Raw genomic sequence first — 18,338 nt, 5'->3', positions numbered from 1 at the left:
TATTATCAGGTGACCCGCCTGGTGGATGTGGGGAGGCCTGTGGATGTGGTCTACCTGGACCTCAGCAAGGCCTTTGACATCGTCCCCCATAGCAAACTCCTGGCCAAGCTGTCAGCCCATGGCTTGGATGGGAGCACTCTGAGCTGGGTTAGGAACTGGCTGGATGGCCGAACCCAGAGAGTGGTGGTGAATGGTGCCACATGCAGCTGGCGGCCAGTCAGTAGTGGAGTCCCCCAGGGATCAGTGCTGTGCCCTGTGCTCTTTAACATCTTTATTGATGATCTGGATGAGGGCATTGAGTCCATCATCAGTATTTTGCTGATGACACCAAGCTTGGGGCAGGAGTTGATCTGCTGGAGGGTAGAGAGGCTCTGCAGAGGGACCTCGACAGGCTGGACAGATGGGCAGAGTCCAAAGGCATGAGATTTAACACATCCAAGTGCCGGGTTCTGCACATTGGCCACAACAACCCCATGCAGTGCTACAGGCTGGGGTCAGAGTGGCTGGAGAGCGGCCAGGCAGAGAGGGACCTGGGGGTACTGGTCCATGGTAGGCTGAACATGAGCCTGCAGTGTGCCCAGGTGGCCAAGAGGGCCAATGGCATCCTGGCCTGCATCAGGAACAGTGTGGCCAGCAGGAGCAGGGAGGTCATTCTGCCCCTGTACACTGCACTGGTTAGGCCACACCTTGTGTACTGTGTCCAGTTCTGGGCCCCTCAGTTTGGGAAGGATGTTGACTTGCTGGAACGAGTCCAGAGAAGGGCAACGAAGTTGGTGAGGGATTTGGAACAGAAGCCCTATGAGGAGAGGCTGAGGGAGCTGGGGTTGCTTAGCCTGGAGAGGAGGAGACTCAGGGGTGACCTTATCACTCTCTACAACTACCTGAAGGGAGGTTGTAGACAGGCTGATGATGGTCTCTTCTCCCAGGCAGCCAGTACCAGAACAAGAGGACACAGTCTCAGGCTGCACCAGGCGAGGTTCAGGTTGGATGTTAGGAAGAAGTTCTATACAGAGAGAGTGATTGCCCATTGGAATGGGCTGCCCAAGGAGGTGGTGGAGTCACCGTCATTGGAGGTTTTTCAGAGGAGACTTGATGGGGTGCTTGGTGCCATGGGTTAGTTGTTTAGGTGGGTTGGATTGGTTGATGGGTTGGACGCGATGATCTTGAAGGTCTCTTCCAACCTGTTTTGGTTTATTCTAAATAAAGGTTTATTCTATTCTAAATGATGCACAAATAGAAATGTTTTGTAGTAGAGTTAGAGAATGGAGTACAGCACGAACTTTATTCAAGTCCAGACTGAAACCACATACTTTGCTATGTGACCTTTGGCAGTGCACTGAGGCTCATTCAAACCCATTGCACAAATGGATTAAAAAGTAAGATTTCCTGGAAAACAAAACATTACCTTTGTGCCAAACTGAGCCCTCTTGGGTAGATAGTTTACTCCATAAATTTACAGAAGTTTGGGGGGGGGAAGGTTCCTTGGGCTGAAATATCTCTGAGTAACTTTTTTTTTCAACTAGAAACACTAAAATAATCTGCCTCAAACCACAACTCCTCTCTCTTTATTGTTACAATGGCATTCAAACAAAGTATTGTGTCAGTAAACATACCTGTTTCCTGGCTGGTTTTGCCTCTTCAGTTGGTGGACTTTGGTTAAGCAAGACATGGCTCCCAAAGCTGGTGACCCATTCAGTCACGCCATATCTGCCACCTTCATACAGTATCACAACTCTACTGAGGTAAACCTTGCCTTTTCACAGATTAATGTATTCTATGTTTTATTTTAACGTTTATTTGGAAGTTTATTTCTTTCAAAGTAGATGTCATTTTATCTGGTATAGATAATTCTGTTGTTGAGTTTATGAACATTGTAGTTATGGATTTATATGGAAGTACATTAAATTATAGCTACAAATTTTAAATTCTTAGCAGCATCTTTATATTTAAATATCAATGCTCTTTTCATGGGTGGAAATTCCTTCTCCTGTACTGAAGGTTCTTTTTATTGCAGATTTGGAGCTTAAAGTTTATAACAGTGGCAAGTGAAGTAACTCCTGTATTGCATGCATTGCTCTGAGGCATGTATTATAGTGACCTCTAAAATAAGCAAACTGAATTCTGTATTAAATGTCTTCTAGCAATAGATCTAAGAGGCAATAATTTTTTTGTGTGGTTTGATTATACAATGGTTCTTTGACATTTTGCTTTTATAGCCACATCTCTTAGGGCAATCTACAAGTGTGAAGACTAGTCTTGACTCTCCTGAAAACACACCACCACCTACACCCACACCTCCAGCATCAGCAGGACAGCAACATATTGGGAAAACCCCATCAGGAGGCCTGGGGAATGGTGGAGTTGGACAGGACTCCACCAAATCCAAACAAAGGAAAAGAAAAAAGGTATTTGGTGCAGAAGTCTGAAAATTATACCAAAGCTTGTTCAGAAAATAACGTCTCATGTTAAATATTAATTTTAACCCATGTCAGATGCTAGCTACTAATGTTATTTTAGAGCCAAATGTGTGGTTTGGTGTTTTCCCTGTCAGGCTATGGCTTCTCAGTAATGCCTGCAAACTGAGTTTTGTTAACAACTGCTGCTTCTAAGACAAACTGCTCGTATATAGCTGCAGCAGTAGAAGCCACCCCAAACAATCATCCCCTTCTCTGACAGTAGGAATTGGCATTGAGGGCCAAAACATAAGCAAAGTAGGCAAAGAGATGGTTATGATTTTCCTGCTGTCAGCAGCCTTAGGCAACTGCCTTCTTTGCGTATAACAACTTTGCCTGACCTGCTTTACTTTTATGCCAGTTAGTTGCATTCAATCTAAATATTTGTTTACTTTGCGTAAAATATGGTTTTCTCAATATTCAGATGTAAAATGTAAATATTAAAATTCCTGTTTTCTGTTGTAGACCCTTGGAATTCTATCTGAGGGAGATATATGTACCTTAAAACCACAAGGGAAATAAAGTTGATTAAATAACCTGGGTAGGAAGCGCTGTGCTAGTCATGTAGGGCTTCTTGGAAAAAATGTGATGGCAGTACTCATTTTGCTGCAAAGCAATGGAGTGACTTGTGATTTTCTTCTAGGTATTATTATTCTCCTAAAACTCATTTTGTATGCAATTCAATCAGTGATTTTTACAGTGGCAGACAGAAAAATATGTATTTTCTCTTTCTAATGTCAGTGCTGCAGATCATCGAATCTTAGGATGATTTGGGTTGGAAGGGACCTTAAAAACCCTCTAGTTTCAACCTCCTGCCATGGGCAGGGACACCTTCCGCGTTCTCTCTGCCCTTAAAATACTCCATTTAAAAAGCCTTTAGTGGATCCTATAAACCTCTCTGAAGACTTTTGCATTTTACTCTTCCTTTTTTATAATATATTTGATTATGTTATGTTTCTGTGGTTGATATCCATTCCTAGGAATAAGAATTTAGCTGGAGATGTAGTTTTTGATACATCATATTTCACTAGTGTTGTGAGTTTATTTTAAATTCCTAATGTTTGACTTAATGCTTTTAAAAATAATTATATTCTGCAAAGTGCACAGTTTTAATGAAATGTTCCCATGTCTTATCCAATTTGGTTAGGTATATCCTGGATATAACTGAAATATTGAGACAAACAAGTTAACTTAGTGAAGAATGTTTTTCTTAGTCCATGAAAGCCCAGTCCAGCAGAAAATATTTGAGTTTCATGTTCCCTTATAAATGTCAAGCAGCAAGGGAAGAATCTGTCATCCTATTATGAATAATTCTGTGTATACACACACAAGCTCCAGCAGACTCAGCACTCTTCAGAAATAATATGAAAGCATTAGTATATGCTGTAAGTGTATGAGGGGGAGCATATTTGTGTGCATTAAACTACAGTGTTCGTTTTCACTTTTTGTCATTCTTAGTACATTCACTAATATAATTTTCATTAATTTATTACCAAGTAGCCATCATTCTGATAAGCTGCCTGAATTCTGGCAAATAGTTGTGTCTAGATAGAGCCTTAACCAACATTTCAGTTTAACTAGCAGTGAGAAAAGAATAAATATTTAAAATCCTGGAGATATTTTTGTAAAATCAATGGACCAGGTAGCAGTGAATTAGCATTTTTTTCTATCTATCTCAATCCAAAAATTAATTTGAGAGCATGTCAGTTTGAGGTAATTAAAATTGTTTTGTGTCCCTCTAACTCTATTATGTCACATTTTGTTCAAATTTCAGTCTGTTATTACTCAATGGTGATTTTGGTGTCAAATTGCTTTCCACTTTGGGTACTTGTTCAATATTTTGCCCACTCCTTGACATCATAATGAGAGCTTGAAATGTTTTAAAAATAGTTTCTGTGGTTATTACGTGCAACTTATATGATCCTTTCATTTTTGTTTGAACATTTTCTGCTCTTTTCAATTGCAACATACAGCAGCGCTAGGTGAAAGATTTAAGAGGACAAATATGGTGTTCCTTGGGTCTCTTACGCAAAGTTCATGTAAAAGTCCTCTTTGATTTGTTAATAGCTTTTTTTTTCTCTAATGTAGTGTGTGGCTGCACGGATGTGTATTCTCAGATAAAAAAAAAGGTCCATCTTATAAAGGTTTATTTTCATACTTTATGCACTGTAGGTCTGTTGTGTGTTTTTGATTTAGTAACAATTTATGTGTTTTTCTGTTGCAGAGCACTGCAGCTTGTGGTATAGAGGCTCAAAGTGATGCCATCCAGCCCAGCCACATCAGAGAGGCTATTCGACGCTATGGCCACAAGATTGGCCCCCTTTCCCCATTCACAGTACGTAATAACAGAGTTATTAAAAGTTATATTTATAATCTTAAAGAACTTTGATTTTCAAGTGGTCAAATGAAGAAGCCTTGGAATTGTTGAGAGCAATTTGTGGTGACTGTAATTTTCTTTATAAAAGTGGCATAATTCTCTTGGGAAATAAAACTTAGTAATTTTTGTCTCATTTTGGAAAGACAAAAACGTGGGTTTTTTCCTTTTAAATATTATTTTCTTTCGATTACAAAATATGCTTTTTTGTTAGTGTTTGAATTTTTGTTTTTGCAAAGTTTAGGCTTACAGTTATTTCAAATTATATGTATTCCAATATGTTGAGGAGCACTTTATATTGTGTGTCAGATACTGGTCCTATTGGAAGTTGAACTCTCAAGTGACACATTTACGGTTGGAGAAAGAAGAGAATTATTTCTTTAGACAACTTTGAACCTCCACTAAAATGTAATAGAACTGAGTTTTGTGGTAAAACACTGATGGCTTATGAGGTTTAGCCATCATTTTTTTCTATGAAAATTGCAAATCCATTGTTTGGAGCAGGCAAACAATTTTTCAATTCAATTTTTTTAACTAATCAAAATATGAAAGTAGTCTCTCTCCAATGCCATAAATTGGGAGTTCTTCCTTGCTTACCTCAGAATGTCTATACTCAGGAAAAAAAACCCAAAATAAATCATTATAGGAAAAAACCCCAACAAAACAAAACCCAACAAGCTGCATCTGAGTTCCTAAATATAAGGAAGAAATTGTCTGGGTTTGGAGAGATATTAGGAAGCAGAATTATTCTCAATTAGAGGAAATTAATCTCACAAAAAATATACAGGAATATATGAAGACCATAAATATGAAGGAAATAGTGAGCCTTGATTTTGGAAGTGAGGAACAGAAAGTAGATAACTGTCTTTAGCAGAAGCAGAAAAGATGCCACCAAGAACATGTCAATAGATTATGAAAAGAAAATGTATTTATTATAAAGTAGAAAAGAGTTCCTTCTCTAACCTTCACTAAAAGTGGTTTGGCTAATTAATAACCAGAGTGTTGAAGGCTCAGGGACAGGCTGTGCCAATGTGCCGGAAGATGAGCCGCCGGGGCAGACGGCCAGCCTGGATGGTTAAAGAACTTTTAATGGAACTAAGGGAAAAAAAGAGGGTGTATCACCTTTGGAACAAAGGTGAGGCAACCCGTGAAAAATTTAAGGATGTTGCCAGGTCTTGCAGGAAGAAAATTAGGGAGGCAAAAGCGCATTTGGAGCTTAGACTGGCCTCTGCTGTGAAGGACAACAAAAAGTCCTTCTATAAATACATTAATAGCAAGAGGAAGGGCAGAGACAACCTCCACTCCTTGGTGGACACGGAGGGGAACGTTGTGATAAGGGAAGAGGAAAAGGCAGAGATACTTAACACCTTCTTTGCCTCAATTTTTACAAGAAGGACAGAATGTCTTCCAGACGGCTGGCCTCCAGAGCTGGCAGAAGGAGCCAGGGAGCAGCATAGTTTTCCCCTGTTCCAAAATGGGGTAGTTGGTGATCTGCTCAGCCGCCTGGATCCCCACAAGTCCATGGGACCAGATGGGATCCATCCTAGGGTGCTGAGGGAGCTGTCAGAGGAGCTGGCCAAGCCGCTCTCCATCATTTTTCAGCAGTCCTGGCCCACTGGAGATGTCCCAGAGGACTGGAAGCTGGCCAACGTGGTGCCCATCCACAAGAAGGGCCAGTTGGATGAGCCAGGGAATTATAGGCCTGTTAGCCTGACCTCAGTGCCAGGCAAGATCATGGAACAGGTCATCCTGAGTGCAATCACACAGCACTTAGAGGATGGCCAAGGGATCAGGCTCAGCCAACATGGATTTAGGAAGGGCAGGTCCTGCCTGACCAACCTGATCTCCTTCTATGATCAGGTGACCCGCCTGGAGGATGTGGGGAGGCCTGTGGATGTGGTCTACCTGGACCTCAGCAAGGCCTTTGACACCGTCCCCCATAGCAAACTGCTGGCCAAGCTGTCAGCCCATGGCTTGGACAGCAGCACTCTGAGCTGGGTTAGGAACTGGCTGGATGGCCGAACCCAGAGAGTGGTGGTGAATGGTGCCACATGCAGCTGGCGGCCAGTCAGTAGTGGAGTCCCCCAGGGATCAGTGCTGGGCCCCATCCTCTTTAACATCTTTATTGATGATCTGGATGAGGGCATTGAGTCCATCGTCAGTAAATTTGCTGATGACACCAAGCTTGGGGCAGGAGTTGATCTGCTGGAGGGTGGAGAGGCTTTGCAGAGAGACCTCGACAGGCTGGACAGATGGGCAGAGTCCAACGGCATGAGATTTAATGCATCCAAGTGCCAGGTTCTGCACATTGGCCACAACAACCCCATGCAGTGCTACAGGCTGGGGTCAGAGTGGCTGGAGAGCAGCCAGGCAGAGAGGGACCTGGGGGTGCTGGTTGATGGTAAGATGAACATGAGCTTGCAGTGTGCCCAGGTGGCCAGGAGGGCCAATGGCATCCTGGCCTGCATTAAGAACAGTGTGGCCAGCAGGAGCAGGGAGGTCATTCTGCCCCTGTACACTGCACTGGTTAGGCCACACCTCGAGTACTGTGTCCAGTTCTGGGCCCCTCAGTTTAGGAAGGATGTTGACTTGCTGGAATGAGTCCAGAGAAGGGCAACGAAGTTAGTGAGGGGCTTGGAACACAAGCCCTATGAGGAGAGACTGAGGGAGCTGGGGCTGCTTAGCCTGGAGAGGAGGAGACTCAGGGGTGACCTCATTACTCTCTACAACTACCTGAAGGGGGGTTGTAAACAGGTAGAGGTTGGTCTCTTCTCCCAGGCAGCCAGCACCAGAACAAGAGGACACAGTCTCAGGCTGCGCCAGGGGAAGTTCAGGCTGGAGGTCAGGAGGAAGTTTTACACAGAGAGAGTGATTGCCCATTGGAATGGACTGCCCGGGGAGGTGGTGGAGTCGCCGTCACTGGAGGTGTTCAGGAGGAGACTTGACAGGGTGCTTGGTTACATGGGTTAGTTGATTAGGTGGTGTTGGGTGATAGGTTGGACGCGATGATCTTGAAGGTCTCTTCCAACCTGGTTTATTCTATTCTATTCTATTCTAAAAATCCTCTGCAACGACAAGGTATAACAAAATACTGTCTTTTGCTGGGTTTGTGTTTGGGGTTTCTAATTTCCTGCAAACGTGAGAACTTCCCAGAGAGTATAACTGACTGAATAATTTGATTTGTTGACATTACCTACTGTCAATGTGGCTGATGAGAAGGGCAGATCTTGTTCCCTCTAAACAAGCCAAGAGTGAAGAAGGAAATTTGGTTTGTCTTCTAGATACACACAGATGTTAATAGAATAGAATAGAATAGAATAGAATAGAATAGAATAGAATAGAATAGAATAGAATAGACCAGGTTGGAAGAGACCTTCAAGATCATCGCATCCAACCTATCATCCAACACCACCTAATCAACTAAACCATGCAACCAAGTACCCCCAGCACTAATCCCTGGGGGACTCCACTACTGACTGGCCACCAGCTGGATGTGGCATCATTCACCACCACTCTCTGGGCTCGGCCCTCCAGCCAGTTCCTAGCCCATCGCAGTGTGCTCCCATCCAAGCCATGGGCTGACAGCTTGGCCAGGAGTTTGCTATGGGGGACAGTGTCAAAGGCCTTGCTGAGGTCCAGGTAGACCACATCCACAGGCCTCCCCACATCCACCAGGCGGGTCACCTGATAATAGAAGGAGATCAGGTTGGTCAGGCAGGACCTGCCCTTCCTAAATCCCTGCTGGCTGGGCCTGATCCCTTGGCCATTCTGTAAGTGCTGTGTGATTGCACTCAGGATGACTTGTTCCATGATCTTGCCTGGCACTGAGGTCAGGCTGACAGGCCTATAATTCCCTGGCTCATCCAACCGGCACTTCTTGTGGATGGGCACAAAATTGGCCAGCTTCCAGTCCTCTGGGACATCTCCAGCGGGCCAGGACTGCTGAAAAATGATGGAGAGCGGCTTGGCCAGCTCCTTTGCCAGCTCCCTCAGCACCCTAGGATGGATCCCATCTGGTCCCATGGACTTGTGGGGATCCAGGCGGCTGAGCAGATCACCAACTACCCCATTTTGGAACAGTGGAAAACTATGCTGCTCCCTGGCTCCTTCTGCCTGCTCTGGAGGCCAGCTATCTGGAAGACATTCTGTCCTGCTAGTAAAAATTGAGGCAAAGAAGGTGTTAAGTATCTCTGCCTTTTCCTCATCCCTTATCACAACGTTCCCCTCCGTGTCCACCAAGGAGTGGAGGTTGTCTCTGCCCTTCCTCTTGCTATTAATGTACTTATAGAAGGACTCTTTGTTGTCCTTCACAGCAGAGGCCAGTCTAAGCTCCAAATGCGCTTTTGCCTCCCTAATTTTCTTCCTACCAGACCTAGCAACATCCTTAAATTTTTCATGGGTTGCCTCCCCTTTGTTCCAAAGATGATACACCCTCTTTTTTTCCCTTAGTTCTATTAAAAGTTCATTACCCATCCAGGCTGGCCATCTGCCCTGGCGGCTCATCTTCCGGCACATTGTCACAGCCTGTCCCTGCGCCTTCAACAATTCTTCCTTGAAGTAGGTCCAGCCCTCCTGGACCCCTTTATTATTAAGGGCTTTATCTCAAGGAACCCTCTGAATTAGTTCCTTGAGTAGCCTGAAGTCTGCCCTCTGGAAGTCCAGAGTGGAGGTCATCTTGCTACCCCTCTTAGCTTGACCAAATACCAAAAATTCAATTATCTCGTGGTCACTGGCCCCTAAACACCCTCCGACCACCACATCACCAACCAGCCCTTCCCTATTGGTGAAGAGGAGGTCAAGCATAGCCTTACCCCTCGTAGGCTCACGCAGCACCTGGGATAAGAAGCTGTCCTCCATGCATTCTAAGAACCTCCTAGATTGCCTCCTCTCTGCTATGTTAAGATCCCAGCAGATATCAGGCAAGTTGAAGTCGCCCATGAGAACAAGGTCAGGCGATCTTGAGACAGCCTTAAGATGCCTATAGAATGACTCATCAACATCTTCCTCCTGGTTGGGTGGTCTATAACAGACTCCAACCAGGATGTCAGCCCTGTTGGCCTTCCCTCTAATTCTCACTCACAGGCACTCAACCTGATGGTCCCTGATCTGCAGCTGAATGGCATCTAGTGCCTTCCTGATGTAAAGGGCCACCCCTCCACCCCTTCTTCCTTGCCTGTCTCTCCTGAAGAGCCTGTAGCCATCAATTGCAGCACTCCAGTCATGTGAGTCATCCCACCACGTCTCTGTGATGGCAACTACATCATAACTTTCCTGCTGCAGCAAGGCTTCCAGCTCCTCTTGTTTGTTGCCCATGCTTCGTGCATTAGTGTACATGCACTTCATCCGGGCTGCTGGTTTCACCTCTGGCTCTGGCTTATCACCCCCAGACTCCTCCCTGGGGGACTGGTTTTAGCCCCTTCCCCCTTCGAAACTAGTTTAAAACCCTATGTTGTAGAGCTGTAATATGATTACTTTTTTTTAATTAAAAAGTTCAGGAATAGCGTTTTGAGACATATTATACAGTATGCAATTAGGTCTGCAAATCTGTTCACTTTTCCTGTCAGTGCCCTTATTGTCATCTTTGAGGACAAACATTGCTCTCACAGTTGTCCAAAATGGACTTCCTATAAGTTTCTTACAGGCACAGAAAGCATGAAGGTAGGTTGATGCTTCTTTTGACCTTTTGAACAGTACTGCGGAAACATTTCTTTGAATGGCTTCTGCTTTCTTCTGTTGCCTCTGTCTTCACAATCGTTTCTTTATGTATCTATGTGACCTTCTAGACAGGTTGGCAGAACCATAAGGACAGGTGCCTTTACTCAGTGTGCTTCTTGTGATTCTGTGGTGACACTTGAAAAACTGCAGAGAGAAATATCAAATGGACATCTACCACTAGATTCAGTAAAGTCACACTTTCAGACGTTTTCACCCTTAAACCTAATCTAAAGCATCATCCATTCTCTTATGAAACATTGAAATTATTTGTTTTTTAAATAGGTCCATATAATTTTGCAAGACAAGAATGGGAAATACATAACTCATCATCACATGGAATGATGCAATTCCATGTGCAGCACCTGAATTTCTTTCTCTATGGTCTGTGTATTGAAGGAAGTGAGAGGTGCTATGTGTATAGGTTCATTTCACAAAGGGAGCCTTGTGATAGGAGTCTACTACAGGCTACCCAATCAGTAGAGCCCAATCAGTTCCTCCTCTCCAGCTCAAGGAGACATCACAATCAGAGGCTCTCATCTTTCTAGGGGATTTTAACCACCCTGACATCTGTTGGAAAAGTAGCACATCTAGCTGTAGGCAATCCAGGAGGCTCCTAGAGTGCCTAGATGGCAACTTCTTAAGAAATTAACAGCCCTACATGAGGGGATGCATTATTGGTCCTGTTGGTCACAAATGTAAGTGAAGTAATCCTGGATATCAAAGTTGAAGGCAGCCTGGGGTGCAGTGATCATGCATTAGTGCAGTTCACTGTCCTAAGGGGTATGAAGCCCATAAAAAGTGTAATTAGGACCCTGAATTTTAGAAAAGCAAACTGCCAGCTCTTCCAGGAATTAGTAAATAGGACCCCATGAGAAATGGCCCTCAGGGACAAGGAAGCAGAACAGAACCCCAGATCTTTAAGGATGATTTCTATAGAGCACAAGAGATCTCAATCCTCACGTGTAAGAAAACAGGCAAGGAAAGCATGAGACCACCATGGCTGAGTCATGACCTGCTGGTCAAACTAATGGGCAAGCTGGGACTACACAGGAAATGGAAGAAGGGACAGGCATCCTGGGAAAACTATAGGGACGTTGCCCAGCAGTGTAGGGACAAGGTCAGGAAGGCCAAGGCACAGCTGGAACTGAGCTTGGCAAGGGATGTAAAGAAAACCCAGAAAGGTTTTTACTGGTATGTAAACCAGAAAAGGAAGGTTGAAGAGATTGTACCTCCCTTGAGGGGCAACAGTGGGGAACTAGTAACAATGGATGAGATTTTTTGCCTTAGTCTTCAATGGCACCCCCTCTCCTCATGGCTCTCATGTTGATGGCCCACAAGGTGGAGACCAGGGAGACAAAGTCCCTCTCACTGTAAGTGAAGACAAGGTGTGTGATCATCTGAGGAACCTGAAGACATGCAAGTCCATGGGGCCTCATGAAACACATCCGAGAGTCCTGAAGGAACTAGATGATGCAGTCGCCAAGCCACTCTCCATGATATTTGAGAAGTCCTGGCAGTAAGGTGAGGTCCCTGGTCACTGGAAGAAAGGAAACATTGCACCCATTTTTTAAAAGGGTACAAAGGAGGACCCTGGGAACTATTGACCTGTCAGCTTCACCTCTATGCCTGGGAATATCATGGAACAGATCCTCCTAATGCCATACTGAGGCACATGGAGGACAGGGAGGTGATTCAAGACAGCCAGCATGGTGATTCTGCCATTTCTCTTTGCTCTGGTGAGACCTCACCTGGAGTACTGCATCCAGGTCTGAAGACCTCAATATAGAAAGGACATGGACTTGATGGAGTGGGCCCAGAGGAGGGCCACAAAAATGATCAGGGGATTAGAGCACCTCAGCTATGAAGACAGGCTGAGGACCCTGGGGTTGTTCATCTGGAGAAGAGGAGGCTCCAGGGAGATCAAATAGCAGCCTTCCAGTACCTGAAGGGGGCCTACAAGAAGGATGGAGAGAGACTTTTACAAAGGCCTGCAATGATAGGATGAGTGGCAATGGCTTCAAACTGGAGAAGAGCAGATTTAGACTGGATGTTAGAAACAAGTTCATTACCATGAGGATGGTGGAACACTGGAACAGGTTGCCTGGGCAGGTGGTTGGGGCCCCATCCCCAGAGATACTCAAAGTGAGGCTCAACAGGGCTCTGGACAGCCGGAACTAGTTGAGGATGCCCCTGCATTTACTGCAGGGCTAGTTGGGCTAGGTAATCTTTGGAGGTCCATTCCAATCCAGATCATGCTATAATTCTATGATTTCAGGCTAAATTTTGCTTCCTTGGTCAAGGAAAATGGGAAATATGTTTACTTAAGATTAATGAACTTATGTTATGAGATTAATTTATATTTGGTATAAAATTGGTATATAAGAATAGTCTAATATTATTCTATAACATCTATTTGTAGTTGTACTCTGCTAAACACATTCTTTTTCTTATTCTTCCTTTCGATAGTTAAGGAGGTAGAATAATCCTGAGTGCCCAGTAATTAAACATCAGCTCAGTCTATCCCAGGATCTCAAGTACAATGACACTGATACTGCAACCCTTTACAAGAAAACTAGAATTTTAGAATTTAGAATAAACCAGGCCTTCTTTGTAATGTGAAAAATTGTAAAATGTGCATATTTTTCTTAAACTCCTAATTATTAACAGAGCTATTTGTGCTTCTATAGTTAAAGTCATTCCAATACTTCCATTATTTAAACTTCACTTTTAGGGATTCATAATTTGGCTGTAATAAAAAATATGTTCAGACTCCGAGGTCTCAGATATTGTTTGGTGCTCTTAGGAAATGTAGCATGTTTTTCTTTAAGATTCTAAGTAATTTGAATTATCTGCTGTTCCTCAGGGTAATCCAAACCAAAATATTTTATAATACTTTTAATCAATAAAAAATTAGGAAAAGACAATGAGTATGTTGGAACTATTGCTGCCCCAGATTCACTGAATATAGCTGAGGCCTGGAGAATGGAGATGGTGGGAAATTATTTAGAATAAACCTTTATTTAGAATAAACCAAACCAGGTTGGAAGAGACCTTCAAGATCATCACGTCCAAACCATCAACCAATCCAACCCACCTAAACAACTAACCCATGGCACCAAGCACCCCATCAAGTCTCCTCCTGAAAACCTCCAATGATGGTGACTCCACCACTTCCTTGGGCAGCCCATTCCAATGGGCAATCACTCTCTCTGTATAGGACTTTGTCGTAGGGTTGGAAGGGTAAAGCCTCAAAGCCTCCTCCCTCCCCCCTGCAAAGTAAAGGGAAAGAAAAATTGAAGGGAGAGGGAAAAAGACCTCACAGCTGAATTAGCAAAGCAATGGGTGCTGTATATTTACAAAGCAGGGAAACGCAGGGGAATATATACAAAATTTACAATATTTACAGTATATGCAGAAATATACAACAAAGCACCGAAATGAGAGTTCCCCCCTCTGCTGAGGGGGTTTCCCACCTCAGCTCCCCCTTCTCTCCCCCTTTCCCCAGAGAGGGGTTAGAAAGAGAGGAAAGAGGAGAAAGTTAGAAGCAGTTATGTGTTAATTGGAAAGCAGTTAATACAGGCCTTGCAGTTTATCAGTTTCAAGGTCAAACCTTGGACGAAAGCTCAGAAACAGCGAGCTGCTGCTACCGAAGGAGGGGGAAGACAGAACTGACTGCAAAAGTGCAGGAATTCCCAGGAAACTTTGCTGCACTCCCAGTTCAGAAGGTGCTTCCTCCTAATCTACCAAAGAAATTAGTTTAGATCCTTCTTTTTCATTTACAAACATCCATCCACCATATTCCCTTTCTTAAGGGGACACCCTCAAATGGCCACAGTCCACCCCTTCTAAACAATTTCATTGGCTGTTCATACTGTCCATCCAGTCCAAAATGATATTTGCAGTTCGTGAGTAAAGTTCATAGTCCATTCCGGCTATGCTCAGATGTAGATGATTCAAAAGTCCAAGAAAATCAGAAAATGAGAAAAATGGAAAACAGTTCATTTCTTCACCGACGAAGCAAAGGGAAACAGGGATTCTCAGGGTCTCTTAGTTGACTCAGGGCTCTCAGGGATCTCAGGGTTCGTGCACCGTAGATTCCTCGTTGACTCTTCCTTTGGACGCGATGTAGCTGCACAACAGTTTGAAATTAAACTCTTTCAGCCAATGTTAAATTTCTTTGTGGAATACACTGAATTTCACCATTCTCTTGCATTACCCAATAAGTGTGACCCGGACCTTCACCTGAAACCACCCCTTGGACAGGTTTAGCCTCTCCTGAGGGCGAAAATACCCAAACAGTTTTACCCAACAGATTCTTTTCTCTAACAACAGGAACTCTATCACCTTCTACTTTCCGTAGCAAATCTGAATGTGCAGGTCCAGCTCCGTTCACTCAACCTCTGCTATTTATCAGCCAGGTTGCTTGTGCTTAATGTTTTTCCCAGTTTTTCAAAGATCCACCCCCCATGGCTTTAAGAGTGGTCTTCAACAAACCGTTGTAGCGTTCAATCTTCCCTGAAGCTGGTGCATAGTAGGGAATGTGCAATATCCACTCAATACCGTGCTCTTTGGCCCAGTTCTTTACAAAGTTGTTCTTGAAATGAGTTCCGTTGTCTGACTCACTCCTCTCTGGAGTTCCGTGTCTCCACAGGATTTGTCTCTGCAGATCGAGAATGGTGTTGCGTGCAGTTGCAAGTGGAACTGGATAAGTTTCCAACCATCCAGTGTTTGCCTCTACCATAGTAAGCACGTATTGCTTACCAGAACGAGAACGTGGAAGAGTGATGTAGTCAATCTGCCAAGCTTCACCATACTTCTATTTGGACCATCTGTCACCATACCACAAGGGCTTAATTCGGTTTGACTGCTTAATAGCAGCACAAATGTCACAGTCATGGATGACTTGTGTGATAGCATCCATGGAAATGTCTATGGATCTGTCACGAGCCCATTGGTATGTTGCATCTCTGCCTTGATGTCCTGACGAATCGTGAGCCCACCGAGCTAAAAATATCTCACCTCGGTGTTTCCAGTCGAGATCAAGATTAGAGTCCATGTCTACTTGAGAAACTCTTGCAGCTAGATCTGCCTGATGGTTGTGTTGCTGTTCCTCAGTAGCTTTGCTCTTAGGAATGTGAGCATCGATGTGTCTCACTTTCACTGGAATTCTCTCGATTCAATCAGCAATGTCCTGCCATAGGTCTGCTATCCAAATGGGTTTTCCTTTCCTCTGCCAACCACTCTTCTTCCAGTTCTTTAGCCAACCCCATAGAGCATTGGCTACCATCCATGAGTTGGTGTAGAGATAAAGCTTTGGCCATCTCTCACGTTCAGCCACGTCGAGAGCTAGCTGGACAGCTTTTACCTCTGCAAACTGACTGGATTCTCCTTCTCCATCTTTCGCCTCTGCAACTCGGCGTGTTGGACTCCACACTGCAGACTTCCACCTTCGCTTGTTTCCAACAAGACGACAGGAACCGTCTGTGAACAAAGCATATTTCTTTACATCATCGGAAAGGTCATTGTAAGGAGGAGCTTCCTCAGCACGAGTTACTTTCTCCTCTGGAGGTTTAGCACAGTTGGTACCTTCAGGCCAACTTGAGACCACCTCCACAAGACCAGGTCTTTCAAGATTTCGCATTCGAGCTCTCTGTGTTATCAGAGCCATCCACTTAGACCATGTTGAGTCTGTGGCATGATGTGGTGTGGAGCCTTTGCCTTTGAACATCCAATTCAAAACTGGCAGTCTGGGAGCTAGAATAAGTTGTGATTCAGTTCCAATCACTTCAGAAGATGCTTTTACTCCTTCATAGGCAGCTAAAATTTCTTTCTCTGTTGGACTATAATTAGCCTCTGAACCTCTGTAACCTCGACTCCAGAAACCAAGAGGTCGTCCACGTGTCTCACCTGGAGCTTTTTGCCACAAGCACCAGGTTGGATCATTGTCACTTGCAGCCGTGTACAAAATGTTCTTAATGTCTGGACCATCTTGGACAGGTCCCAGACCCATTGCTTGAACTACCTCATGCTTTATTTGGTCAAAGGCTGCTTGTTGTTCAGGTCCCCAGTGGAAATGGTTTCTCTTTCGAGTCATATCATACAGAGGTTTCACAATCTGACTGTAGTTGGCAGGGCTCATTAGGAGGGCTTTAAACTAGGTCTGAAGGGGGTGGGTGAGGCAAACGGTCCCTCTGCAGAGGTAAGAGTAGGGCGCAAGGTAGGGTTAGTTGAGAAGTCAGGAACCCAGCTGCGATGCGTGTACACCAATGCACGCAGCCTGGGCAACAAGCAAGAGGAGTTGGACGTCCTAATCCATCAGGGCGACTATGATGTAGTCGCCATCTCAGAAACTTGGTGGGACAGCACCCACGATTGGAGTGCTACAATGGGGGGTTACAGGCTCTTTAGGAGAGACAGGCGAGGGAGAAGAGGAGGAGGGGTGGCTCTGTATATTAGAGAGTCAATCTCTGCCACACAACTTGTGGTGGAAGATGAGGTAGTTGAGAGCCTGTGGGTCAAAATCAGAGGACAACCTAACAAGTCTGACATCCTGATTGGAATCTGTTACAGACCACCCAACCAGGATGAGGTGGCTGATGAGTTGTTCTACAAGCAACTGGAGGCTGTCTCAAGATCATCAGATCTTGTCCTTGTTGGTGACTTCAACCTCCCAGATATCTGCTGGGAACTTAATTCAGCAGGGAGGAGCCAGTCCAGAAGATTCCTGGAGCGAATGGAGGACTGCTTCCTGACACAGCTGTTAAGCGAGCCTACCAGGGGACAGGCTCTGCTTGACCTGCTGTTCTGCAATAGGGAAGAGCTGGTGGGAGATGTGATCGTGGGAGGCTGCCTAGGGTGCAGTGACCACGAGATAGTGAAGTTTTCAATATGCAGGGAGATTGGGAGGAGCACCAACAGAACCTCCACCTTGGACTTCCGAAGGGCAAACTTCAGCCTATTTAAAAAACTTGTCTGCAAAGTCCCCTGGGTACCAGCCCTCATGAACCAAGGGGTTCAGGAGGGTTGGACCTACTTCAAACAGGAGCTCTTGAAGGCACAGGAATTGGCGGTTCCCACGTGCCGGAAGGCGACCGGCCTGGATGAGCAAGCAGCTCCTGGAGGATTTAAGGGGGAAGAGGAGGCTGTATCACCTTTGGAAGGAGGGGAAGGCTTCTCGAGGTATGTTCAAGGAAGCTGTTAGATTATGTAGGAATAAAATTAGGGAGGCTAAGGCCCAACTGGAACTGAAGCTGGCCACCTCAGTCAAAGATAATAAAAAGCATTTTTATAAATATATTAACAATAAGAAGAGGGGCAGGAAGAACCTGAACTCCCTAGTGGACCTGGAGGGGAACACAGTTACTGAGGATGAGGATAAAGCTGAGGTCCTGAACACCTTCTTTGCCTCAATTTTTAACAGCAAGGCAGGAGGAGTTCAGGACGAGTGGCCTCCGGAGCTGGGCGATGGGGTCGGGGAGCAGAGTAATACCCTGGAAATCCATGAGGAGTTAGTTCGGGACCTGCTGAGCCACTTGGATATCCACAAGTCCATGGGACCAGATGGGATCCATCCTAGGGTGCTGAGAGAGCTGGCGGATGTGCTAGCTAGGCCACTCTCCATAATTTTCCTCCAGTCCTGGCTCACTGGTGAGGTCCCAGATGACTGGAAACTGGCCAACGTGGTCCCCATCCACAAGAAGGGTCGGATGGAGGAACCTGGAAACTACAGGCCGGTCAGCCTGACCTCGGTGCCAGGGAAAGTGATGGAGCAGATTATCCTGCCGGCAATAACTGCG

At 44.9% G+C, this 18,338-nt stretch overlaps 1 protein-coding gene across 1 annotated transcript in view; it reads left to right on the top strand.

Annotated features, from left to right (window-relative positions):
* SUPT3H (SPT3 homolog, SAGA and STAGA complex component) overlaps positions 1-18,338 on the top strand; it is a 690,133-nt gene that overhangs the window by 402,380 nt on the left and 269,415 nt on the right. The window contains 3 exon segments of the mRNA XM_068143262.1: positions 1,643-1,742; positions 2,217-2,405; positions 4,678-4,788. Of these exon segments, the coding sequence (XP_067999363.1) occupies positions 1,643-1,742; positions 2,217-2,405; positions 4,678-4,788 (400 nt within the window).

Source organism: Melanerpes formicivorus, unplaced genomic scaffold, assembly GCF_026170545.1.
Source record: "Melanerpes formicivorus ecotype bairdi unplaced genomic scaffold, bMelFor1.0.p_v2 SCAF_9, whole genome shotgun sequence".
NCBI lineage: Eukaryota > Metazoa > Chordata > Aves > Piciformes > Picidae > Melanerpes > Melanerpes formicivorus.
Note: the sequence above shows the minus strand (reverse complement) of the source record. Positions and strands in the feature narration are given on the sequence as shown.